General features: G+C 39.2%; 2 protein-coding genes across 6 annotated transcripts in view; one reads left to right on the plus strand and one right to left on the minus strand.

Moving 5' to 3' along the window:
* The window catches only part of LOC125460237 (uncharacterized protein C3orf84-like), a 46,531-nt gene that overhangs the window by 9,835 nt on the left and 9,215 nt on the right, over positions 1–27,481 (plus strand). For 2 of the 5 annotated variants that reach the window (XM_048547440.2, XM_048547438.2), the window contains exon 4: positions 709–6,564. In XM_048547440.2, the coding sequence (XP_048403397.1) occupies positions 709–1,197 (489 nt within the window). In that variant the 3' untranslated portion in view covers positions 1,198–6,564. Of the gene's footprint in view, positions 1–708; positions 8,364–16,428; positions 16,510–27,481 lie in introns of those variants that run through there. The other 3 variants (XM_048547441.2, XM_048547439.2, XM_048547442.2) reach the window with 3 other exon arrangements.
* Positions 8,434–27,481, minus strand: part of klhdc8b (kelch domain containing 8B) — a 94,135-nt gene continuing 75,087 nt past the window's right edge. The window contains exons 5-6 of the mRNA XM_048547437.2: positions 18,893–18,994; positions 8,434–11,722 (exon numbers count right to left, since the gene is read on the minus strand). Of these exons, the coding sequence (XP_048403394.1) occupies positions 11,526–11,722; positions 18,893–18,994 (299 nt within the window). The 3' untranslated portion in view covers positions 8,434–11,525. The remainder of the gene's footprint in view (positions 11,723–18,892; positions 18,995–27,481) is intronic.

Raw genomic sequence — 27,481 nt, forward strand, 5'->3', positions numbered from 1 at the left:
TTTTGTTTCTCAAACCTCTGCCTTTTGCCTTTTTTGGTTGATAATGTTGGTAGTGTCTAAAGTGGTTGAATAAAAACACATTTCCGGCTTTTTTTTGAGCGTGCCTCAAAATGTCCTCACAGCACTCAACAGCCTCACTTGCAGGAGCTCCTAGCAGATACATGATGACACATGTTGGGATGTTGGTGCTGAGTTTTCAACCTCTGTGTGCAACCCATGCAATTTCCATTTGAAATAGTGAGATTTGTTCTTCCAAGGTGAAACTCTCACTGCAATCCTTTAGACTTGTCTCTGATTTCCAAAATTATTCTATATTTTTTGTGTCAGGGAGAAACACTTTTATGCAACACATCCTAAGGTTTCCCATTCTGTTTTTGCAAGCTTGCATATTCTATCACATGAGCCCTTTGGATTTTACTGATTTTATTTTAATTAAAGCTGTATGTGGAAAGAGCACTAACAAGGAATGTACTTTTAATTAGAATCAAGTTTCTATTTTTACATAGATAAAGTGGTTATTGTTGAAACGTTAAGTGTCAAAATCCTGGATGAGACTCAGAATGCTTCAAACAGATGTTAATCTGTCACAAGTGTGTTAGTTATTCTGGGATTGCTTGAAGGTGCATAGCCTTATTTAAAAATTTGCCATTGGAGATGTTCAATACAAATACTTTAAAAATAACTGATCTGCCTTCCCTTTTTCTGTAGAGCAATGCTATAAGTCGAGCAAAAACTGCTTTTGGAAGAAGAAGTGAATTTAAGAAAGATTTTATGTCCTGGATTCCAATTCAGACTGACAGCCAACAACAGTGGCCATTAATATCCACATATAAAGCAGATTTCTGGCATCACAGAAATCCACAATCCACAAAGGTGATGATTCCTCAGTTACTTATCCCACGAGGTCAACCATTGATAACAGCTGTCTATCCTAGATCAGAAATAATGCAAACAACATATCGTCAATTCTACAGCCACTGCCAGCCAAATCCAAACATTTATACAAATGTCTTTACTGGGCAAGTGCAGAGCACGCCCATGGAAAAGGAAGCAACATTTGTCTATGTGAATCCCAAACCAAAGCCAGCAAGTGGAAAATGTAGAGCAAGACCTTTATTATCACAGTGTTCCACTGTTGCTGATTGTCTTTTTTGGCCTGTCCCAAAAACAAATCCAATAAATGACTGTCTGTCATAAAATTTTCAATCAGTATAAGGAGAAAACAAGTTCAACCCAGTGTTTCTAGACAACTTGATATCATACCGGGGAAGAGAAGTCTGAACTTCTTTTTAATGCTTGCCTTTTCAGATAATCTTAGGAAATTGTATGAACAGAAGGTTATCAAATAATCTTCTAGACATGGAGACTAATTTACAAAGAGTCTTGAGCCAGCAGTTAATTCTCCTGTCAGAACACAACTGAGTTGGAAGGTTTTGTAAAAGCTTTGTATTTTCAAAGGATTGCTGAAAGTGTTCCTAATTAGGTACTGCTTGGCTACACACTCAGAGTAAGAAACCATAGAATGACTGATTTGGGAATTGTGGATTAGGGAAATGATTTCTGAATTTGAGACTAACGACATATTTTGAAGAGTGGTGGGAGTTTTACTTACTATCTGGTTATCACACACCTGACTTGCACTTGTTTGCTAACAGAGGATACTTTAAAGGGGATTACACTGTCCCAACATTCCTCACTTTGATTATAATTTATGAAACATATTTGAATGCAATTCTTTATGAAAATGTCTCAGACCCTGTATTTTATTTAATCTGAACATACAAGAGTAGGACAGATAGTGAAATTGCAGGAATTAACTCAAGATGGATTGGATTAAATGAGCATAATATGGAAATAAAAAGTAGAGGAAAATTAATAGAATGTGGTGCAAGTTGCTACACATAAGCTAAAATAATAAGCCCCAGGTATACTGCATGAATTGTGCGGAGAGACCTAGGCAAATTGGAATGAGTAAATCGGTCCAACTGATGTAGGACAATGATTGCTCAAACCAAATGAGTGTAAACATGTATCATTACTGAGTTAGTAGTCCAGAGCACATGAATTCAAATTTAATTATGGTAGTTTGACAATTTAAATTCAATTTAAAAACTTTGGAATAAAACAAACCGTTATTCATAAAAAGAGTTCATGAAGCTGACATCATCTTTCTAAAAAAAAACTGCTTCATAATAATGTCCTTTTAAAAAAAGGAACCTTACCAAGTCTGGTTTATTTTGATATTGGTATATACCCCAATGCAATTGACTCTTAATTGTCTCTGAAGTTGTTTAGCAAACTGTTCAGTTGGTAGGCCAGCTAGGTACAAGCAGTAAATGTTGCTGACAATAGCCACAATTTGAGGCTGAGCTAAAAAAAGCTAAAACAGTTGAGCATAATTCAGAATTACTCATGATCAAAATGTACAGTGCTCTTTTCAGACCAGCCCTGGAGCACTGCATTAAGATTGGTCACTGAGACACAGAGTTGTTCAAGTGCTTGAGATGGTTTGGAAGGGGAGACTCAAGAGAATCCTAGTGATACAAATGTAAGCATTTGCTTTGTAATTCACAATGTTGCTAAAAAGAGCAAAGTTGCAAGTTTTTTTTTCATCTTGCACTGCTCAGGACTGGGATACAAGAAAGCAAACAAGGAAAGAGAACCATGATTTATTACAGCACAAGAGGAGGGTGCTGGTTGGTTGCACCCTAGTTGGGATTGGAGATGCAGCAGGAACAGGTATGCATTCCATCAAAACAGCACTTGCCTCCACCACTAATTTTCTACATCAAATCTCTAATTTAAGCCCTTATAAAATGTGGAAGATGTGGGTGCTTTATTTTAGCCATGCACTCCACAATGAAACGTTAACCAATTGACGGATCTGGCTTCATCCACTTTTTTGACACAAAAATCTTCAATAAGCAACTTGTTAGATAACAATTTTTTGGCTTTTAATTTTTAAAACTAATATTCAGCATAAAAATTACTGTCCAGTGCTTGAACGGGATATTTTTATTTCATTAATAAATTGATATGTTGAGAGAAGAAGTCTTTATCATATCAACCAGACAATAACTGGTGCAGAGATGTTAAGCTGGTGTGTAAACTGTTGCAGCCATCCGCTTGAACATTCGATCCATTATTTTGTAATGAGATAGCATATTGTTGATAACAAACATGCAAGTACTCAATCAATTGGGAAGCAGATGGCAGTTTCAGTTAAAACAGGCAACAGGTTTCCAGTTTCAGCCATGCCATTAAAGAGAGCAAATCATAATTGATAAGTCAATCAGCTCTATTCTGATTGTGGCTTTTTGTATTCAACTTTAGCCATATTGGTGGAACCTGTGATCTCAGGTACTTGCATCTTCAGTTGTGAAATGGTTTGTAGTCTGAGAGTGGCTAAGTAACAATACTAGAGAATTTATGTATCTTTAACAAAGTGGATTAAGACTGAACTCAAAAGCAGCTTTTGCTGTCTGTTCCCTTTGTACTGCATGTTTCCATCATATCAGTCCATGTTTGATCAGTATGTTATCCATCTTGCCTGTTCATTGCAAGAAGTATATCACACTTGCTCCTGTTTCCCCTATTACATTAGCTACCTGATTATTCAGATGTTATCAACATATTCCCCAACTCACCCAGTTCTAAGAAATCAAATGTATTCATCTTGCCTGTCGTTGTTGCTAGGTCATTGCTTTCCTCACGTCTCCTTCAGAAGTCAGAGTATATTTTAATGTTGATTAATTGTAAAATATTTTGATAAGTTGATTTATTTAAAAATATATTAGCTATTAGTTAAGATAATCTGTGATTTGTCTACTTTTTATCTAGATTATTTTAAATAATTTAGCTGTTCTAAACTTGTCTATTTGTACACAAAGACAAGTAGATTGTAAGCTAAACTGAATATGTGTCAGTATCTTCAATGGCAGTTTCTTTCCTCCAACAGATCATACTAATGCCATCTGCATGGCTAATGTGTATAAACAACATACAGTGAAGTATTTGCAAGCATTCTTCTGCTAAACAGCAGACAACTCACCCTGCTTTCAGCATTTTAAATGTCCCCTTCATTAACTAATCCTCTTCTTTTCACGAGTGTCATTGTATACATTCACTGTGTTGTAGGAATAACCAACTGTGCTTCAGGTCATGTCTAAGATTTTGAAATAGCTGTTTGTGCAGTTACTCCTCCACATCAAACATTCTGATCTGCATCTAGGTAAATGAAATATTCACAAGTGGTAACATTCGCAAATTACAAACAGGCTGTAGTTCCATTGGATAAAAATCTATCAGTTCAGGAGTTGAACTTTTTACTCTCTCAGTTTAGAATTCATCCTATTAGTGGAGGAACAGAATGCTGAAATTATTTTTTCAGGTCTCTTGCTATTCATCTTTGAACATAAAAATAAATAATGCTACTTTTACCATGGCCTGATGTGTCCAGAATTGCTTTAAATAGTTATTAAATTTGATTAACTAAATATTTGTAGTGTTACTCACTGCATATGCTATATGTCTCTGTCTCTCCCTACACCCAAACGCCTCCAAAAACCTGTAGCAACTGCTGTTTAGCAACTGTGAATAAAATATCTTGATGCACATAGGCCAACAGGATAGATCTCACTTTCAGCTAATTGCTGCACTACAGATGTTTAACATAATGTCACATTGTAAACAGCATCTGCAGTCAATCTGTATTCCTGAGGAAGATGTATTTAGCAGTTTCAAATCCTATAAAAGCTCTCATATTTTATTATTTAAGGCTTTATTGAGACAGTGTACCCAGTAGCCAAAAATATAGTGGCACACTGTGACTAAGCACATAATAAAAAGAGATAGTAATAGTGTATGGTGTGAGGTAAATGATAGTTTGTAAAGTGCTACGAGGTATAATGTGATAAGGGAATATAATTATGAAACATTGTAACAGAAGTAGTGAATTGCAGAGAACTGTATTAATGGGATCATAGTTGAAATCAATCTGATATGGGATAAATAGTGAGAAGCTGAAGGTAAATGATGGAGCATGCAACGTAATAATGTATATACAATATGATAGATGATACAGTGGGAGTTGAGTGTACAGTAGGAAGGTAAAATGATGGTGGATACACAGTAGGAGGGTAATATGCTGCAAGCTATACAGTTGGGATAGAGACTAAAATGTGCCTAAAAGCTCCTGAAAACATCAGAGGGACAGATCCAATAACGAATCTCAGAAAATTTTAACCCCTTTTAATTTGCTCAAAGATGTTGGTAAAATGACAAGGCTACGCATATTGCCCACCTGAGTTGCACTATGAATGTGATAACGGTTCATCTAATTGTAATTGCAAATGACCTAGCTTGATGGACGACTTTACCGAATAGTAAGAATTGAGTGTAAAGTGCAGGACTGGTGTCACATTTGGCTAGATCATGTAACAGTAGCAGGTTCTTTAATTAAGGTCAAATTTAATTCATCACTCCTGAGATGAGTTTGTAGTTTCTCATTTAGTCGAGTGGAAAGATTCAGGTGGGGGACACTGCTTTCTTCCCATCTCTGTCCTGTTAAATCTGGGGCAAGAGGGCACTAAGCTTTCCTGAATGGTATCAATTTAGCTTGTTAAGTAGGTTATTAATACTGGACCTCATTCCGCTGTGGTTGTTGGACTCTGCCTGTGAGAAGTCCGAAAAGCTAACCTGGAGTAGGAGTAACCGGAAGGCAAAATACAGGGCTACTGGTAAGATTCTTAGTAGTGTAGATGAGCAGACAGATCTCGGTGTCCATGTACACAGATCCTTGAAAGTTGCCACCCAGGTTGACAGGGCTATTAAGAAGGCATACAGTTTTTTAGCTTTTATTAATAGAGGGATCGAGTTCTGGAACCAAGAGGTTATGGTGAAGCTGTACAAAACTCTGGTGCGGCCGCACTTGGAGTATTGTGTACAGTTCTGGTCACCGCATTATAAGAAGGATGTGGAAGCTTTGGAAAGGGTGCAGAGGAGATTTACTAGGATGTTGCCTGGTATGGAGGGAAGGTCTTACGAGGAAAGGCTGAGGGACTTGAGGCTGTTTTCATTGAGAGAAGAAGGTTGAGAGGTGACTTAATTGAAACGTATAAAATAATCAGAGGGTTAGAAAGGGTGGATAGGGAGAGCCTTTTTCCTTAGATGGTGATGGCAAGCATGAGTGGGCATAGCTTTAAATTGAGGGGTGAAAGATACAGGACAGATGTCAGAGGTAGTTTCTTTACTCAGAGAGTAGTAAGGAGATGGAACGCTTTCCCTGCAACGGTAGTAGATTGGCCAACTTTGGGTACTTTTAAGGCGTCATTGGATAAGCGTATGGACGTACATGGAATAGTGTAGGTTAGATGGGCTTGAGATCGGTATGACAGTTCGGCACAACATAGAGGGCTGAAGGGCCTGTACTGTGCTGTAATGTTCTATGTTCTATTATAATAGTGGGCTTCGAAAGGGATCCCTCATTCAAAGGAGCTCGCATAACCGAAGGACCTTGGATTTGGAAAGGTGGGCTGAGAGATGATGGTGAGGATACTGTGACACCCAACCACCCTCTTTTGCTACCAAACTGTTCCTCCTTCTCCCAAATGGCCATACCCTACCATCTCCCCTAACCTCACAATCAAAGTCAATGGCCATCATGATATTCCTGCATTTAAACTAGCTTTCACAGTGCTGTAAAAATTTGTTAGAATTAAAAATGAGATTCTTGAGGTGACAGCAATGTAACTTATATCTCTTAAGTTCAGTCTGTGATACAGCTATATAATTTACATCAAGTAATTGGTAATTTGGATTTCCAACTTACAGACATATGGATAAAACAACCTGTTTGTATTAATCCTTTAGTGCTTTGATTCTTCATTTAGTTTTGGAAGACATGTTTAATTTCACTCATTTAAGTCTTACACTATGATGCAATACAGTGATTGCCTTGAATGATTAAATGTTATTGAGCAACTGATCTGGGTTTGCACAGCTCTATAGAATCTTCCTGAGAATGTCACATTTCAAATGATTGCCTTTGTAAATGAATTGGAAGTAAAAAAATTTTCAAACTTAGAAATTTACAAAGTTAAAATAGTAACCTGCTGTGAGTTTCTTTAACAACCAAATAGGGTGCAATTGCTATCATAGTAATTCTTATCTAACCAATAAAACAATTTTTATATATTTTCTGTAATTCATGTTTCCAATAGGCTTGAAATAAATAATTAAATTATTGCATAATTCAATTCTAACTGCATTTTAGATAATGATGTAAATTTAACATTTCCAAATAAAATTTCTACTGACTACCTGCACTAACACTTTTAATTAAAAAAAAGCATAGTTTCACTGAAAACAGCAAGTTTATTTTTCCTGAAAATGTGGCTGGTAAGTATAAGAGGCTTTGATTGTTGTTTTTTTTAAATCTAAGCGAAACCTCCCTATTTCATTTATCACTCATTCTGGGGACTCAAATGATACAACGTAAGAAAACAAGCACATCAAAACTTGAAACTGCACCTCTGTCAGTGGGTGCAATTCCAGCAGCAGCCACCACTTCTGCTGGTGTCCACTGCAAAGCATAATAAAATGTGAGGCTGGATGAACACAGCAGGCCAAGCAGCATCTCAGGAGCAAAGCATAGTTGCCAGCCTTTGCTTGGTCAGCAACTCTTAGGACTGAGACTTTCGCTGCTTGTATTTCTGATCCAGGGAAACCTGCACAGTCCACAAATTCACCACGGCTCCTTGTAAAGCTTCTCCCAAATCCATGTTGACTCGCATCCCAAAGTACAATGGTGACAGATACATGGGAACACAACCACTTCTAAGTTCCCCTCCACACCTCTCATTATTATGACTTGGAATTATATTACTCTTTCCCAAGTGTCACTAGGTTGAATTCCTCAAATTCCCTTCCTCATGGCATTGTAGGTCTACTTACAGCAAATTGACTGCAGTAGTTCACGGATGCAACTCACACTACCATCTCAAGGACAATTAGTGATGGACAATAAATACTGCCAGGTAGGAAAACCCAAATCCCTGAGTGAATGAAAACAACTTACTGCAGCACACCTCCTAAAAGAGAAAACAAATCACTTTCTGGCTCTTCAACTGGGGTGCAAAGTCTTCATTTCATGTGTAAACTACCACCTTTAGACTGGTAAAATACAATCACAATAAGGTGCCATCTAGTGAGAAGTATCACTTGATCAACAGAACGAGAACCACAGTTATAATGAGCAACTTTTTTTGTCTGATAGAACCATACACACAAATCATTTACATGTTAATACTTGCATAATGACGATATAACTATTATTTTGAACAGTGCCTTTAATTATTCCTCCCCGTGGCTGCTACTAAATTGTAAAAAGAAATACAATTAAAACAATTTAATTAGTCAAAGATGGTTTGCCTTTTTATTGTTTGTGTTCATATTTCCATAAATGACACAGATTTTTTGTAAGTAGTGCAATGTTAAAATTGAAATATATTATTTTCTGGCAGTCCGTCTTTGAAATGCACAGATAATGAAGCTCTCATTAAAATCTACATGAGGAAGATAAAGGAAAACGTATTTGTCTTGGATCCTCACTTAAAGAAGTGCTTTTAGTATATGGACTTCACAGGTTTATAGGAGTGATACTTTTATCAGTCTTATACAGGGTTGTTTGACACAGCCATAGAAATATAAACTGGTATACAAACTGATTCAAACATATGGTAAGCACTTTACCTGCACTGGGGCAATACAACTACAGGAACCATAGTATATATGTATGTCAATACTAGAGGTACCTTCCTCTAAATCTACTAAGGTCACAGTGCTGTTCTGCAGGATGCTATCTGAACTTAGATGTCTAAGCAAGTTAAAGTGGAGAAATGTAACTTCAGAAACATTATATTGTTATGACAATCTGTTGCCACCATTAACACTTCAATTATCTCGATGTGGCACCTCAACGAAATGTTAATGCTGCATTTCTATGAACACCACACACACTGATTACCTACAAAAGTAACCTGACATTTCATTTACACTGATAACAGCCCCGAGGGTGCTCACGTAGACTTGCTAGAAACTTGTACTATTATAAGAAACTCCCATAGCTTCACTGATGCAATACTATTGAAGGAATATGAGTCACACTGATATGATACAGCAAATGGAACCTCACTGACACTGCAACTAAAATATCTCTTACTGATATTGCATCATTATTATAACATTACTTTTTAAAGTAACATTACCATAATCGCAAAATAACTAATCATCATTACACTGGGGCAAGACTCCAAAAGACACCTCAATTGTATTGTGACACTATTATAAGAAATCCATAGCGACTATATTGATTTCATTTTACAATAGGAAGCTAACCATAGTTTGATTGGGTAAGGTCTATAAGAGCATCACTCGCGCTAAAGAAAGACCACTATAAATGTGGCATTGATAATTTACTGAGGTAATTATACCACTTGAACATCACAAAGCAATGCTAGTTAATGAAACAGTGAAGTAGTTCTGTTTACCTCTAAAGGAACTTTGCAGTATTCTAAATGCAACAACATAACCTCACAATAGATTATTGGAGTGATACTGCTTTTAAAAAAAAAACCATCCTTATACACAGTGTCAGCTAGAGGAACTACCATTAAACTGATTTCAAACAATGCTATTGAACATTCCTTTCTTGAGCTGATGTGGCACTTCTGTGGAACACCATTTGCTGCTGTTATATATTAAACTGCTGTGACATGACAGGCACAGAATGTAATGCGGCCTCACTCACCCCAATTAAATTACACTGTTTATAAACAATCAGGCACTCCATCTTTCTCTGACATTTGGGTTACTATTCTGCAGACTCAGCAAGAGTCTTGAATTTAATTCAGTCGGTTGTGTTGTTGCCCAATGTTTTAATGAAATCAATTGGTAAATAAAGGTCCTAGGTGTGTAATGCTGGAAGTGATGGAGCTAGAACAGAGCAAAAGTCTTGCTCTGAACTATGATTATTTCTGCTGCTCTGCAGGCAAATTTGACACAGAAGTTGTAGCTTCAAGTAGAAACATGATATGGTTCATATTGGTTCATATGGTAGAACATTTACTTCTAGTGGTACAGTATGAACTTGTCCTGTAGTGGTACCGATCCCCTGTTGAAGTTAAAACTGATCTTACAATCACTGTAGCAATCCAGCAGTGGCCATATTGTTCCAATACCAATGCAGCTATGTTTCAAAGTGGTGTTTCAAAGTGTTCAGACATTCTCTCAGTCACACAAGGCCTCCACTGCATTAATAGGCCCCTGTGCCACACCACGGGAACAAGAGTAGCGTGGATTATTAAAATGTGGCTATTAATGCAGTAGTATTGAATACATTTCAGAAGTGGCACTCACTACAGGAAAATCTCATACACTGGAATACCTGTTTAGCAAACTTAAAGCACTTAATTTGGTACCAACTAAACAAACTTAAAGAACCCAAGTGTCACACTGCCTTTACAACATTTCATAGCTCTACAGTCCAAGATCTTGATAGAATCTAATCTTATGTAGGACTTCTGTAGGACTAATATACCACGTGTACAGTGTACTATCCTTTATTAGGAAGCGTACACTTGTTATACTGTACTGCAGAAGCTTTCTGCAATTGGATTTGAATCGCACAAATATATGACTTTACTTGTATTAATATAACAGTCCTCTAGAATGCTTACATTGATCCGATATTATTAAAGAAACATAATTTATAAATTACTTAGTGTTAGGACATGATTACAAAATTGTCACAGCGTTCGTACCACTTCAACAATATAAAAACCTTGCTGCATTTTTTGTGGGATTAACAGAGAAACGTCACCTGGATCTTGCTCAATCTGGGACACACTGTACACTTAGAACAGCTTGTTCGACTATCAGATTGTACCTACAGTAATGTAAACTGCTGCAAAAAACCTTAAGAGTCCATGGATTACTTTATCATTGTACAGACTCTTGCACATTTTCAAATAACAAATTGAAACTGGTCAACATGAGCCCATTGCTAACTCTAACTGTAACAGAGTGCTGCTGAGTAGCCATCACTTTCCTATCTTGAGGCTTTGTCTTCAAATCCTTAGGATCTGTCTTTTGAAAGGAGGATGATATCTATTGCTGACGCAAGGGAATACTGTCAATACAAAGGAATTCTTTCCCAATGTTGCTTTCTATTAACAATTTATCCACCTGGATTGAAAAGATGCCAATAGAATAAGTGATTGGATATAACTGCTTTAGCTCATCTCTCTATGATTAATCCATAGTTGTGTATCTTGTGGAAGTTCAAGAGAAAACATCATCTTTGTGTTTAGGATTTTCTTGTAAGTCTGTGAACCACAAAATATATTTTAACAGCTTTCACTGACAACACTGAGATTCTTTACCAAAATGAAACAATACTGACACGACCAAGAAGCTTCTAAGTTCTTGAGTAAATACTGATCCATATGCTTGCTGTTTTAAAGTGTTCAAACACTCTCTCGGTCACACAAGGCCTCCACAGCATTAGTAGGTCCCTGTGCCACACCACCAATCACAAAGAGCATGTTGTCAGTTTGGAGACTGGAACAAGAGCAGCGTGGATTATTCATTGCAGGTAGAATTTCCCATTTCCTCTTGTTTGGATTGAACCCTTCCACTGATCCAAGTGGCGAGGGCTGGTTTCCTGAAATTCAAATAAAATGCAACAAAATAAGGAACCTTTTAAAAATCATCTGTAGTGTAATTGGTTTGACCCAACATCAATTCTGAGTTTTTTGTACAGTAGCATCAAGATGTATTTCTCGTCCACTACATGCTAGGGTGTCTACTTCCATGTATGAATTAAGCTACATTTTCAGTCATTCTCACAGCTAAAGTTCATCATATGTAACTGTACCATCTCTCTAACCTCAACAATCCAGCTTCAATCTCACATAAAGAAAATATTCTGCAAGTATAACGCAAAGCAATTCCTTATGCTGCAGTAGATTAAGAATTTCCATTCACTGTGTAGTACCACTCCTTATGAGAAGTAGCAAGCTCAGAAATGATAGAATCCCCGCAGTATGGAAACAGGCCCTTCAGCCCAACAAGTCCACACCAACCCTCCGAGCATCCCATCCAGATCCGTCCCCCTATAACCTACCTAATCTACACATCCCTAAACACTATGGGCAATTTAGCATGGCCAATCCACCTAGCCTGCACATCTTTGGACTGTGGGAGGAAACCAAAGCACCTGGGGGAAACTCATGCAGACACAAGGAGAATGTGCAAACTCCACACAGACAGTCGTCCAAGGGTGGAATTGAACCCTGGCCTCTGGCACTGTGGGGGAGCAGTGCTAGCCGCTGAGCCACTGTGCCGACCCTTGCTGGAGTCTTTGGTTGAAAGATTGTCAAGTTTGGTTTTGAACATTGAGATAAGTGGGAGAGATTAAAATGCTGAACCCTGGTGTAAGAGGTCTCATTATTAAACTTTTCAACATGTAAAGGAGGCTCTTGAGACAACCGTACATAGGTACACAAGATAGCGAAAGGTATAGAAGGTGTAAATCCAAAATATTAAATTGTAAAAGCATGGCAGGATATGCAGGTTGAAAACATTAAAATGTACATTTAAGACTGATAACAGAAGGTTCTGCTTCATACAAGGCATAATGAACATATGGAATTGAATCTTGGATAGAAGAATGAGGACATAAGTACTGGAATTATTTAAGAAACAATTAAATGCTTTGAAAAGGCAGACAAAAGAGGCAAGATTGATGCCATCACCTGTGAGAAGTTTGGTAGCAGGCAGCACTTAATCAGGTGGGAAATTAAAGGTTGAGACCCCACTGTCATTTTGACGACAACAAAATTAAGTCTGGCTGGAAGGCCTTTCCTGCACTCACCAATGAGGGCCCTTAAGTGGGCAATTAATTAATTGATCCCACTTTTGCTGGTATAAATCCCATGGTGGGAGGCATGCCATGTCAGCAGCACAACAAACTCTAGGAAGGGTTGGGGAGGGAGGCCTAGTTAAGGCACTCAGTGCCTGATGGAGGAATCTGACATTACAAAAGGCACACTGCCCTTTTTTCTGCTCACTCCCCTCACTTCCGCTGCTCTGAAAAGCCCCTCCCACTATCACTCACTGTGTGCTCTCCTCAGTGCAATGCATCAGACAGTTGTTGCTCCAACAGCAGCCACTGTCTCCCAGTGTGCCGATGAATATAGAAAGACTGTCACGTCTGATTGGCCAGCAGTTTTCGACAAGCAGGACTTTCACTCTTAGGGTTCTTAATCCAAAAGAAATCCCACCACTGACCTGACGACTGCCTGAGTGGCACATGACGCAGTGAGCCTTCTCAAAAACAGGCACGGAGATAAAGTTACACCAGCTGATGGTCAGACTCTTATTGCCTGCTCAAAATTACACCCAGGGTCTTCTGGGCAGATTGACCAAGGAGGGCTTAATAATCCCCTTCACCTGCAATTATAATTGAGGAGTGACAGCATCCCTCTGTGTTAAAAGCATTAGAAAGTGTTTCTGTAAACACAAAAAAGCATCGGAAGGAGAAACTGTTTTCCAATTATAGCACAGTTGATAGAGGAGAGAACTATAGCTTTTGGGAAATGCAATCAGCCATTTATATAGATCAACACAAGCATTATCATAGTCCAAAGAGTATGCATTTTAAAATAGGGTGGAAAAGAAGAGCATGTTTTTTTAGCCTGAAATATTGTCCTAGTTGCACAGATGCCTATTAGAAGAATATATTTAAAAACATAATTGTAGAATTTGAGTAGACGTGTGCCGGGTATATCAAGGTATTTGGGCAACGATGATGAACAGGTGTTAGCACATGTTATGTGCATTTCCTCCCTTAATTGTCTTCACCTAAAATACAGACCAATACTGGGAACAGATCATAAATAAGATCATCAGAAATTAGAGCAAGATTAGGCCATCTGGACCATCAAGCCAAATCTACCATTCAATTAGGTCAATCTGATCCGATCATGGTATTATTTTCACTTTCCTACCTGCACCCATAACTCTTGGTTCCCTTATCAATCAAACATCTTGTTTACTTCAAACCAGACTCCAATGTTGTCTTTAGAAGAGAATTCCAAAGACTAAAAATCCTTTGGAGAAGGAACTCCTCCTCATCTCTATCTTAAATGAAAGACCTCTTATTTTTAAAATATGCCCCTTAGTTCTAGACTCCACCCTATGTAAGGAAACATCCACTCTACATTTACTTTGTTGATCCCCTTTAGCATCTTATGTACCTCAATGAAATATCCTCTCATTCCTCTAAACTCTTGATAGCATAGGCCTAAACTGCTTAATATCTTTTGATAGTACAAACCCCTCACCTCTAGAAGTAAGCTGGTGAACCTCCTCTGCCTCCAATGCAAAAAAAATCACTCCTCAAGTAAGGGGATCGGGGGTTGGTGTGCGTACGGAATGAGCTGCCAGTGGAAGTGGTGGAGATGGGCACAATTCCAAAATTTAAAAGGCAACTGGATGGGTATATGAATAGGGAGGCTTTAAAGTGATGTTGGCCAAATGCTGGCAAATGGGGCTAGATTAGATTAGGTCATATTAGGTTGTTTGGTTGTGATGGAAACGTTGGACTGAGGGATCTTTTTCTGAGTTAAGTGACTCTACGACTCTGTTTGAAAATTTATTACTTCTTTATTGCAACTTACCTTCCCATCTATATTAGTGTTAGCTGCAAATGTGGTCACAGTACATTTTATCCCTGCATCTAAGTCATTATTAAAGATTGTAAATAGTTGAGACCCAAAGACCAAAACCTGTTGCACCCCACTAATTAAATCTTGCCAATCAACAAAAGACTCCTATATCCCAACTCTCTGCTTTCTGTTGATTAGCCAATCCTCTATCCAAGATAATAAACTACCCTGAACCCCTTGTGATCTTTCTTTGTGTATTAACTTTGTCAAATGCCTTCTGCAGTCTAGATGTACTTCACCTACAGGATCTCCATTATCTACTTTCTATGTTATTTCTCAAAAGAAGATATAACATGATTTACCCTTCAAAAACCATGTTACCTCTGATGGATTGTGTTTAGCCTTTCCAAGTGTCATATTATTACTTCCTTAATAATGAATTTTAACAATTTCCCAAAGACAGATGTTAAACTAACTGTTCTAAAGAAGTTCATTCTCTTCTTAATATAATGAAGAACAAAGGTTTAATGATTGTGATATTCTGGTGCAATAGATTTGAATACATCCGCAAAATCAGGCAAGCTTGAACTTGCTACAATAAATTGATTTTTTAGAACATTGAGCTTGTTATCTTGTCAACTAACTGAAAACACAATGAAAAATATCTGCAATAAATATCAAAGGTAAATAGCAGCTGGCTCAGTGTTCTTGGAATTCAATGGGGTTAACCTGGGTGGCTTTTTTTATTTCAAAAATATAACTTATTCATAAAAAAATCTTTATTCACATACATAGTCTCTAGAGCAGTTCAATTCTGTACAATCTTTACAGATGGAGAACAAATAAACCCAAGGTATTTTTCACTTAAGATAACGAAGTGTGGGGCCGGATGAACACGGCAGGCCAAGCAGAACCTTTGGAGCACAAAAGCTGACGTTTCGAGCCTAGACCCTTCATCAGAAAAGTATTTCTCACTTATACAAGACTACAAACTGAAAGGCTTACAAAAGCATTGCAAAAGCTGAAAATGTACCATACTTTCTTGCCACTGAGCCAAAGGATCTTCCCCACAGCTCAATTGCCTCCTGGTGATGATAACAAATACTCAAGTATATAAGATCCCACGGCACAGCATCAAGTACAAGATTGCAGCTTTAGATGGTCACTGCCATGACTAGTTTGAGTTCAGAAAAGCAAAATTCATTCTTGCAATTGTTGGGGCTAAATATGGACAATGTAAAGGAAGTGGAAGATATGAACTGTTTGGACACTTTCTAGATTATTCAGGATTTTAACTAAGGGGAGGGAACACAATGTTTTGAATCCCTTAAGGGATTCAAAAGAAGAGGACTTCCGAAGCTTGCAGTAAAAGCTACAAGTCTCTTTCTCCCTGTCTTAGTTAAATGAATTGGGAAACTGATAAATCATCAACATCTCAGTACTTTGACTAATTTATAACCTTGAAACTCAGAACTAGCTCAATTTTCATCTCAGCCAAAGTTGCTTGTAAGAATTTCCATCGGTCTACGGGCTGTCAACAATTCCATTTTATTAACATGAAATCTGGTGTTCTTGAGAATTTATCAAATTTTATTTGTTTTTAGACCATCGACTAATAAGAATCTCTTGCTTTTGCCCTTTTAAAAATATTGGACTGAATCCTGCCTGCACCTGAATGTCATCGTGATGAGTGAGACAGTTGGGAACATATGGCTGGATCAGGAAAATAAGATTCTTGAGGTCAAGAAAAAAATGTGATTTTCCAGCCAAATTTTTTACGGTGAGTCAAGAATCTCACAAGTAAGCTGTGAGAGGCTTATTTGTGTGTATTAATATCTCATTATTACCTAATCTCATCTCATTTGTACACATTCTGATATTTTCCTAGGAAGTGGAGGAAAATTCGATGTTGATAATTCTCATTATGAAAGTTTGATCGGGTGTCTGGTAGCTATAACATTAACCCGCAGATATCCATCTTGGCCAGAATTCCACAACATCTCAGGGAATGGTCCATGGACACAGACGACCTGCATCCTTCATCTACAGAGGTTGGCATTACCAAAATAGCAGCCTCAGCTCATCACTGGGGCACATTTGGGATTCACTTTTAATCCAGTTCAGGACTTACATACTGCATTTTGGAGCCAAATGTTACATTGCAATGCTGACAGGCATCCATCTCATGCATTGGAACAAAGTGCATTTCACGGCTGTTGAATTGCTTTATTATTACCCTTAAATATCCACTAAAAATCTAATGTATTAATACATTTAAATATCTCACAACCACCGAAAAGAAAGACATTCATAAAGCCTGCTAGCATATCCTTCCAAAATGTTTTAAAGCAAAACTGTCAGGAGGTCATGGCAGCATAGTGGTGATGTCACTGTAATAATATCAGTAATGATGGAATCACCATAGGTTGCCCATTATGGAAGGAAATCTGCCATTCTCAACTGGCCTGGCCTGTGTGTGACTCCAGACACACAGCAATGTGATTTACCCTTAACAAATCTCCTGAACTGATCTGAGATAACAAGGTGTAGAGCTGGATGAACACAGCAGGCCAAGCAGCATCAGAGGAGCAGGAAGTCTGACGTTTCGGCAAGAAGGGTCTAGGCCAGAAACATCAGCTTTCCTGCTCCTTCGATGCTGCTTGGCCTGCTGTGTTCATCCCGCTCTACACCTTGTTATCTCAGATTCTCCAGCATCTGCAGTTCCTACTATCCCAAAGCGATCTAGCAAGCCACTCGGTTCAAGGGCAATTAGGGAGGGAGAACAATTGCTGGCTTTTCCAGTGATGCCCACATCCCATTAAAAAACATTTTCTTTCAACAAATCTCCAAACCTATCTGATGAACTTGTTCCTCTGTGATTAATCCTGTTGACCAATGTTGCTCTATCTAAGTGGACGACAGCAAATATTCTTCTAAACACAACAAACAATGTTAGACTTGGCCTCTCCTATCATTAGAGGGCCTCTCCTTCAAATTCTGGGAATGTTTTCTTTGTGCACTCAGCTTAGTAAAATAATAAACATATTTAAAAGATGCATTTATAGTTTTGCTTTCCAATAGTACTTTTGTTATTCGCCTTTGCACTTTACTGCTTTTATTCCTTTGCACTAGGTGAGCACAGATCAGTAAGAATATATTTAGGAGCTCTAGATTTACAAGGGCTGAACACAAGGCTCGTGCAAACAGTAAACTATATGATCATAAGATGTAGGAGCAGAAATAGGCTCGTCCACCCATCATGTCTGCTCCACCTTTCAGTGAGATTATGGCTAATTTGATAATCCTCAATTCCACTTCCCTGCTTTTTCCTTATAACTTTTGATCTCCTTACTGATTTATAATCTATCTATCTCAGTCTTGGATATATTTGATGATCCAACTTCTATAGCCATCTGTGGTAAAGGATGCCACAAATTCACTACCCTCTGAGAGAAGAAATTCCTCCTCATCTCTTTTAAAATGGGCATCCACTAATTCTGAGATTATGCCCTTTGCTTTTTGATTCACCTAGAAGGGGCAACAACCATTCCACATCTATCCAGTTAAATCCCTGATAAACCTTCTATGTTTTCATAAGGTTGCCTCTCATTCTTTTAATCTCAAACGAGTTTAGGCCCAAACTACTGAACCTCTTCAGCAGAAACTGCCCCATAACTAAAATCAATTGATAACCTGAACCTTCTAAACCTCAATAAACAGGAAATATTTCTCGCCTTTAAACTACGTAACTCTTTGCTCAGAAGAATGTAGGTGCTAAAATCTTTTAAAATATTAATATTTTTATACTCGTCTCAACTCAGTGGATTTTGTTTACTATACAACATGTAAACTTGACTTTAGATTTCGAATGACTTTTCAGTAAATGTGGTTGTATTTTTTACTTTGCTGTTTTTCATGAGTGGGCAAATGTGATGCTATATTCATATTTGACAGATTCCCATAAGTGTTTGAAGCTGATCCAGAGCTGATCCTTTTTACGGATTTCTTCTTACCCTTTTTAATTTTGTCTAAATGATTTAATAACTTGAAGACTGTGGCTATTGAGTGCTGGATCTGCTGTTTCATGTGTAAATGGGAAACTGATGACTATGCTTTCCCCAGTCCTCTCAGGGTAAACAGTATCACACAAAGATGATTCTTACCTAGACCTCCAGCAACAATCACTCTTCCTCCAATGTGGCCCACAGAAAAGTCTGCACGCTTCTCTTTCATCCGAGACGAACTGGACTGTTTAGTCCAAATGCCTAAAAGCAAACAGTAAACTGTTATTAAATCGCAGAAAAGACCCAAACACTGACAATGATTGTTAGATATATATGAAACGCTGCACTGTTCTGAATCTTAATATTAGATATAGTTCCACTTATTTGCTCTTGAATATGTGAGTCTGTAATTTCCACTAATCAGGTAAATGATTCATCATTATATTTCATTACTTTATTAATACAATCTTAATATATCTCCATACATGCGTCATCAAACTATTTCTTCCAATTTCATAGTTTAACATTCAGTGGAGATGGTGGCATAATGTCACTGGATCAATGATACAGAGGCCCAGGATAATGCTCTGGGAAATGGGTTCAAAGGTCAATGAATAGCATCATAAGTACAGCACAGAAAAAGACCCTTCACTTCAACTTGATCATGCTGATGAGATATCCCGACCCAGAATAAATCTGGAATTGAAAGTTAGTTTCAATACTCTTGACAGTGAAACTATTATTCCCCTGCTCCTTTAGGGAAGGACATGCCACCCTTACCTACATTTAACAGCAGTCCCACAGAAATGTGGCTGACTCTCAATTGCCCTCTGAAATAGATGTAGCAAGCCACTCAGTTCAAGGCTATCAGGGATGGATCACAACCAGTAACCACATCCCAGGTGAACTAACAGTAAAACCATAAATTCCACTTGAACAGGTTCGCAGATTCTATCTTTTTTTTTGAAGAAACACATACTCTAGCCCTCAGTCTTAACAGACTGACAAGATAAATTAACTACCAAATTCATGGTAAGCGAAGACATCAATTTTCCCACACCATTTGTCACAGATATTTATTAGAGGGTTTGTGCCTTTTTAAACTGAATTATGGATGCTCAGATTATTTCAAGTATTTTTACGTAAATTATTTTTAATCCATTGGTTGAAGATGGCTTTAATGGGATAGGGGAAGGCATTTTAACCGAGGGTGGTTTATGTGTAAGTGATGGAGGGGGGGACATCAATCACAAACACCTCGCCCCCCCCCTCCCTTCCCCTCCACCCCAACCCACTCCACCACCGTCCCTCTCTTATTATTAGTTTGAGACCCAGGTTGTTTAAATTCCACTGGCACGGAATTTAAATTCCAAAGGCTCAGGGCAGCTCACTGTCACTTCAAGATGTTGCAGAGGGAAAACCTAACAGCTTTCCCTTTGCAGCTCAGAGCAACAGTGCAGATACAAAACCCTTGTATTCCTCAACAGTGTGTTAATTCTGACTTTAGTTTATTGTATATGTGCTGGATCTAGCATAGGTGGCTCGAGCTCCTTCTCGCAGTTCCTATAGAGTTAATGTCTGTTTATAATGTTTGTGTATTAAATACTGCTGATTTTCTGGTGGTTACTAAATAATCACCTAACTACTTGTCCTCGGCATTATTCCAGCTTTGAAGCAAGATAGCCATTCCTTAAAGCATCAATTAAGATTGGGGTGTGTTCATGCACACTTTGCCTGATAGCTGGAGAGCCCAATCCTTGAGAGACAGGTTCTGCCACAGGTATGGATCATGAAGCTACCAGGTATCATTAAGAGTTGGTCTTGCTGTGTTGGCATCTGTCCACAAGAAGTGCTGCCATTTTCCCTGAAGTGAAGTGTTGAGCATCCTACTGATCTTCTCGCTCTGGCTTCCTCACCATCAGGAAAGTCCTCGGGTAAGTGACTGCCATTAAGGCTGCAGACATGTCCCAGCCAATGAAGACGTGTCTGTTTGATGATCTGCTCTGCCTTTAACAGAACTGCCAGATTAGTGATTTTGTTTTGCTGGGATGTTCTGTTAATACACTGCAGCCTGGTGCAGTTCCCAACACTTTGAAGCATGTCTGTGAAACAGATTTACAGTGAACAGAAAGAAGTTCAACAATTTCACACAACCATTAAAGGCAGGAATAAGGAAGAAAAGCAAATTGCAGTTAAATCTTATTATTACCTGCAATCTATATGGTATTTCCACTTTTGCAATATTGCATGATTGCGTCCATTCCCATAGCACATGAATGTAAAACACCCCAAGGCATATAGCAACAGTGCTATCGATAAAAACACATGCTAGAGAAAGAAGATATCAAGGCAGAAAAATGAAAACTTAATCAATGATAAGTTTTAACATCTTTCTTGAAAGAGGAGAGTTAGAGAGAGGAGGGAGATAGATATATAGAGAGAAAGAGAAAGAGAGAGAGAGAGAGAGATAGATAGACAGGCAGGAAAATTTAATATGATAACTCCAGAGCTTAAGATTAAGATAACTGAAAGCATGGACACAAAAAGCAGAGTGACAGCTCAAAGATTTGTAAGTCTAGAAGAGATTACTGAAGATGGAAGGAAGAAGCTGTGAAGTGATTTGATATTTCCAGAATTTGTTGCTGAAGAATAGCTTGTAGATGAAAAACAGAAGGGTGCCAAGAATCGATCACTGTGAGTTTACTGTGTGGAGGTGGGAGGAGAAACCATTATAGATGATTCTCAGCGTATGTTTTGATCGACAAAAACAAAAATAAGCTAGCGAGGTACTACTCAACTGGAAGATGGAAAAGGCAGTTGGATAAGGATGGCTTCATCAACTGTATCAAAGGCTAGAGATGTTCAAGGAGGGATGGTTTATTATTGTAACAATTGGAAAGGAAGTGATTTCTGACTTTTACAAAGGCTATTTTAGTGGTTACCTCAAAAACTGCTTGGAAGATTCAAACATAGAATTGTGGGGAAAATGGCCATTGAATTTGGCAAATGACAACACTGTGAAGAATAGCACTTTTGAATACTGTTTTGGAAAACAGAGAAGAACCCATTAATAATATCAGCTAACATGGAGCTCAGAAACGAAAGTTGGTAGATCAATAGATTGGTCAGAATTGGATTAAGGGAGGAGGGGTTTAGTCTCACAGCAGAGATAAGGTTGCAGAGACCATAACAGGATGATGGAAGAAAACCAAGAGAAAGATATGAGTTCAGGGATAAGCCTACGAAGAAATTGTTTGTCCTGATGGACGAGGTGAAGATTGAGAAGCCAAATAAATTGTCTCAATCTTAGTGGCAATAAAGTAGTGAGCTGCTGACAATTATTCTTCAAGGTGACAGTGGGAGGTAGGGGTGGTAAGGGGGGGGGGGGGTGATTTAAGAGGATAATTTGTGAGAGGAGAAGCTAGAGATTAACCTTTGCATTTTCTGCAGAACTTAGTACAGCGAACAGTTTCAATAATGGAGAGCATAATTTGATAATATTTTAAGAGTTCAATCATTATTTGGATTTTAGTAAAGCCTTTGAATGGTTCTGTATGATAGATTAATTAGTAAAGTTAGGTCACATGGGATTCAGGGTGAGCTTGCCAATTGGATGCATTATTGGCGTAACAACAGGACACAGAGAGTAATGGTGGACGGAGATCAGAGATAATGGGAACTGCAGATTTTAGAGAACCCGAGATAACAAAGTATGGAGCTAGGCCCGAAACATCAGCTTTTGTGCTCCTAAGATGCTGCTTGGCCTGCAGTGTGGAGCTGGATGAACACAGCAGGCCAAGCAGCATCTTAGGAGCACAAAAGCTGATGTTTCGGGCCTAGCTCCATACTTTGTTATCTCGGAGTAACGGTGGACGGTTGCTTTTCAGATGGAGGCCTGTGACCAGTGGTGTTTCATAGGGATTGGTTCTGTCCTCTTTTGTATGTCATTTATATAAATGATTTGGATGTGAATATAGAAGGTACGGTTAATGGACAACACCAAAATTGGTGACATAGTAGACTGTGAAGGTATTCTAAGATTACAGAGGGATCTTGATCAAATGGGTCAATGGGGTGAAAAATGACATATGGAGTTCAATCTGGATAAATGTGAGGTATTGCATTTTGGTACAATAAACAAGGGTAGGGCTTAAACAATTAATGGTAGGACCTTGGGTAGTGCTGTAAGACAGAGGGTCCCAGGGGTGCAGGTAGGTAATTTTTTGAATTTTGTGTCACATACAGACAGGGTGGTTAAAAAGGCATTTGGCATACTTGCCTTCATTGCTCAGTGCTTTGAGTTTAGGAGTTAGGAAGTCATGTTGACCTTGTATGGGACATTGGTGAGGCCTCTTCTGGAATATTGTGTCCAGTTCTGGTCATCCAGTTATAGGAAGGATGCTATCAAGCTGGAGAGAGTTCAAAAGAGATCTACCAGGACGTTGACAGGCATGGAAGGTTTGAGTTATAAAGAAAGGCTGGATAGGCTGGGATTTTTTCACTGGAGCATAGGAGATTGAGAGGCAACCTGGCAGAGGTTTATAAAGCAATGAGAAGTATAGCTAGGCTTAATAGTAGTGTTCTTTTCCCTACAAAAGGAGATTTCAAGACCAGGGGCACATTTTTAAGGTGAGCGGAGAGAGATTTAAAAAATGACATGAGGCAAATTTTTTTACACAGACAGTGGTTCAGTGTGGAAAGAAAGTAATGGATGGTGGGTATAATTACAATACTTAAAAGACACTTGGATAAGTACATGCACAGGAAAGCTTTTTTACCCTTTATTCATTCATGAGATAAGGGCATTGTTGGCTAGGCAGCACGTATTGCCCATCTCTAATTGCCCAGAGGGCAGTTAAGAGTCAACCACACTGAGGTGATAATAAAATGTGAGGCTGGATGAACACAGCAGGCCAAGCAGCATCTCAGGAGCACAAAAGCTGACGTTTCGGGCCTAGACCCTTCATCAGAGAGGGGGATGGGGGGAGGGAACTGGAATAAATAGGGAGAGAGGGGGAGGCGGACCGAAGATGGAGAGTAAAGAAGATAGGTGGAGAGAGTGTAGGTGGGGAGGTAGGGAGGGGATAGGTCAGTCCAGGGAAGACGGACAGGTCAAGGAGGTGGGATGAGGTTAGTAGGTAGCTGGGGGTGCGGCTTGGGGTGGGAGGAAGGGATGGGTGAGAGGAAGAACCGGTTAGGGAGGCAGAGACAGGTTGGACTGGTTTTGGGATGCAGTGGGTGGGGGGGAAGAGCTGGGCTGGTTGTGTGGTGCAGTGGGGGGAGGGGATGAACTGGGCTGGTTTAGGGATGCAGTAGGGGAAGGGGAGAGTTTGAAACTGGTGAAGTCCACTGTACCCGGTGCGGCTTCCTCTACATTGGGGAAACCAAGCGGAGGCTTGGGGACCGCTTTGCAGAACACCTCCGCTCAGTTCGCAACAAACAACTGCACCTCCCAGTCGCAAACCATTTCCACTCCCTCTCCCATTCTCTTGATGACATGTCCATCATGGGCCTCCTGCACTGCCACAATGATGCCACCCGAAGGTTGCAGGAACAGCAACTCATATTCCGCCTGGGAACCCTGCAGCCATATGGTATCAATGTGGACTTCACCAGTTTCAAAATCTCCCCTTCCCCTACTGCATCCCTAAACCAACCCAGTTCATCCCCTCCCCCCACTGCACCACACAACCAGCCCAGCTCTTCCCCCCCACCCACTGCATCCCAAAACCAGTCCAACCTGTCTCTGCCTCCCTAACCGGTTCTTCCTCTCACCCATCCCTTCCTCCCACCCCAAGCCGCACCCCCAGCTACCTACTAACCTCATCCCACCTCCTTGACCTGTCCGTCTTCCCTGGACTGACCTATCCCCTCCCTACCTCCCCACCTACACTCTCTCCACCTATCTTCTTTACTGTCCATCTTCGGTCCGCCTCCCCCTCTCTCCCTATTTATTCCAGTTCCCTCCCCCCATCCCCCTCTCTGATGAAGGGTCTAGGCCCGAAACGTCAGCTTTTGTGCTCCTGAGATGCTGCTTGGCCTGCTGTGTTCATCCAGCCTCACATTTTATTATCTTGGAATCTCCAGCATCTGCAGTTCCCATTATCTCTCACACTGAGGTGAGTCTGGATTCACAGGGAGGCCAGACCAGGTAAGGATGGCAGTTTCCTTCTCTAAAGGACATTAGTGAACCAGGTGGTTTTTTCTGACAATCAACAATGGATTCATGGTCATCATTAGATTCTCACTTCAAGATATTTATTGAATTCAAATTCCACCATCAGCTATGGTGAGATTTAAACATGGGTCTCTGGATTAATAGTATCAGAGATAATGGGAACTGCAGATGCTGGAGATTCCAAGATAATAAAATGTGAGGCTGGATGAACACAGCAGGCCAAGCAGCATCTCAGGAGCACAAAAGCTGACGTTTCAGGCCTAGACCCTTCATCAGAGCTTCATCTCTGGATTAATAGTCCAGCTATAATACCACTAGGCCATTGCCTCCCCCTAACGGCCTCCTTCTGTACTGTAATATTCAAAGATTCCATATCTTCTGTTTTAAACAATCCACCATTTGGAGCCATGCTTTTAGGCATCTAGACCCTAAACTCTGGAATTTCCATATGCAATCTCTCACCTCTCTGCCTCTCTGTTCTCATTTAAGATATTTTTTCAAGCCTTACCTCTTTACCCAAGTTTTTAGTTACCTGTCCTAATATGCCCTATTTTGTTTGATATTGCACTTTTGAAATGCTTTGAAATATTTTACTAATTTGTTGGTGGTATATAAATCTGAGTGGTTGATGTTGCATATATCTACCTATTAAATGAAAATAGAGGTCACATGAGATGACAGTCCCAATATCAGTAATGACACCAATATGGCTAGAAAGGAGCTTGCTGAAAATTCATAATATGTTACACAATTGACAGCAAGGGAAGAGATGACCAATAAATCCCTCTTCTGGATGGGCCTTTCATGATTAATTCACCCAGCTTTAGTGCCAATAAATACCACACTAATCCTTCTATCAGCATTAATACAATTATTTACCAACTGTCTTGACATCCTCTTGGCTAAAATGCAGAAATAAAAGCTAGCACAAAACAACCATTCCAAACAATTTCATCAAGTAAACCATCAAGTTGTTCAATAATCGACTGTTCATTTTCATAAGCTTTCCTGTGCCTTTAACTGCCTTTGTGTTCCTACCATGTCCTTTCTTAGTAGCATAGCTAGTGGATCAGTGGCTGACTTACATTACAGAAGGCTGAAAACAGACTCGGAGAATAGCAACTGGTATATTTTTATCAATTTTAGAGAAAATTATATTGCAGATGAAAATAATATAAGCTCTGGGGTTAACATGCTAAATACGATCGAAAAACTATAGTCATCTTGCACCAAATAAAAATGACGTAAATACTGTGAAAGACTCTTCATGTTGCATGGACCCCCTACGTGAAACACAGTCTTCTGCCATCATAGCTGTGGGGGACCGTGCATTTTATTGGCAACTTCTGTGTCTGCAACATCCTTCACATAATCACAACACTGAAACGCTTGGGGATGTGAAAGGCAGCATTTCAAATTCAAATAAATGCAGACTACTGCGGATGCTGGATATCTGAAATAATTACAGAGAATGTCGGAGAAACTCAGCATGTTGGCACCATCTGTGGAGAGAGAGAAGCAGAGTTAGAACGTTTGGAGTGCAGTACAACCCTGAAGAAGAGTCACACCAAACTCGATATGTTAAGCCTTTTTCCCAGTTCTAATGCAAGCCGTTTCTTCCTATCCATCTCTGGATTTAGGTAGGGGTGACTTTTCTCTTCTACATATTAAATAAATAATTGCATCTCTGTGTTACCCAGTAGGAGGCACTGCACAACTAATGACTGCAAACTTCAATTCAAATAGAACCTTCATTTCATTAATACTGGCACTGAAACCTTCACTGCAGCAAATCTATAATCCTACTATCATTCACACTGCAGTAAGTTTTGAACCTTCCATTTAATGTATTGATGGTATGAACACTGGAGGAATATCAGTAAGGAGATTATTCTAATCTCTTCAGATCCTTAAAAGTTAACACTCAAAGGAGGATACATGAGGTTTCCTTTTTACTCTAACAGGTTTTGCTAATTGTGTCCATCATTCAATTGTCAAAGTTGCCATGGAAATTGAATCATGAAGTTTCTTAAGAGCCTAAAAGATTGACAGCATTTCCCACAACCGGAATCCATGCAGTAACACATTAACCTGCTTCTATCAGCAGCTTTTCAGAATAAAATCAATCACACAGCAACTGACGCAGCCTTATCCAAAAAAAAAATGCATGTTTAAGATACCAGTTCTATTAGTCTCTGGTCTCTGCCTTAATGACTACTGCAAGTTATGCTGATTGAAGTGAGATATTCTCCTGAATGTTCAACAGTTTGAAACATTCACATTGCAGCACTTAATAGTTGGAGCATAGGGCTTTAAAGGGAGCAAAAATAAAGATGAGGAGGTAAAGTGAAATGAACGAATTAGATTTGCTCAAGGACTGTGAGCCAGAGAATCAATGGATAACAAAAGGTTGCTAAGTTCAAAACAAAAGATCATTTCAATGTTCAAGCACCCCTAGTACTAAGGCTCATTAGGATGAAGATGGGACTACACCACATTAGTGCCAACACTAGTTTTACCCACATCAAGGGAGGTGCCATTAAGCTGAGAGATTATAATGCCCAAATATC

The sequence above is a fragment of the Stegostoma tigrinum genome, chromosome 11 (assembly GCF_030684315.1).
Source record: "Stegostoma tigrinum isolate sSteTig4 chromosome 11, sSteTig4.hap1, whole genome shotgun sequence".
NCBI classification, from domain to species: Eukaryota; Metazoa; Chordata; class Chondrichthyes; order Orectolobiformes; family Stegostomatidae; genus Stegostoma; species Stegostoma tigrinum.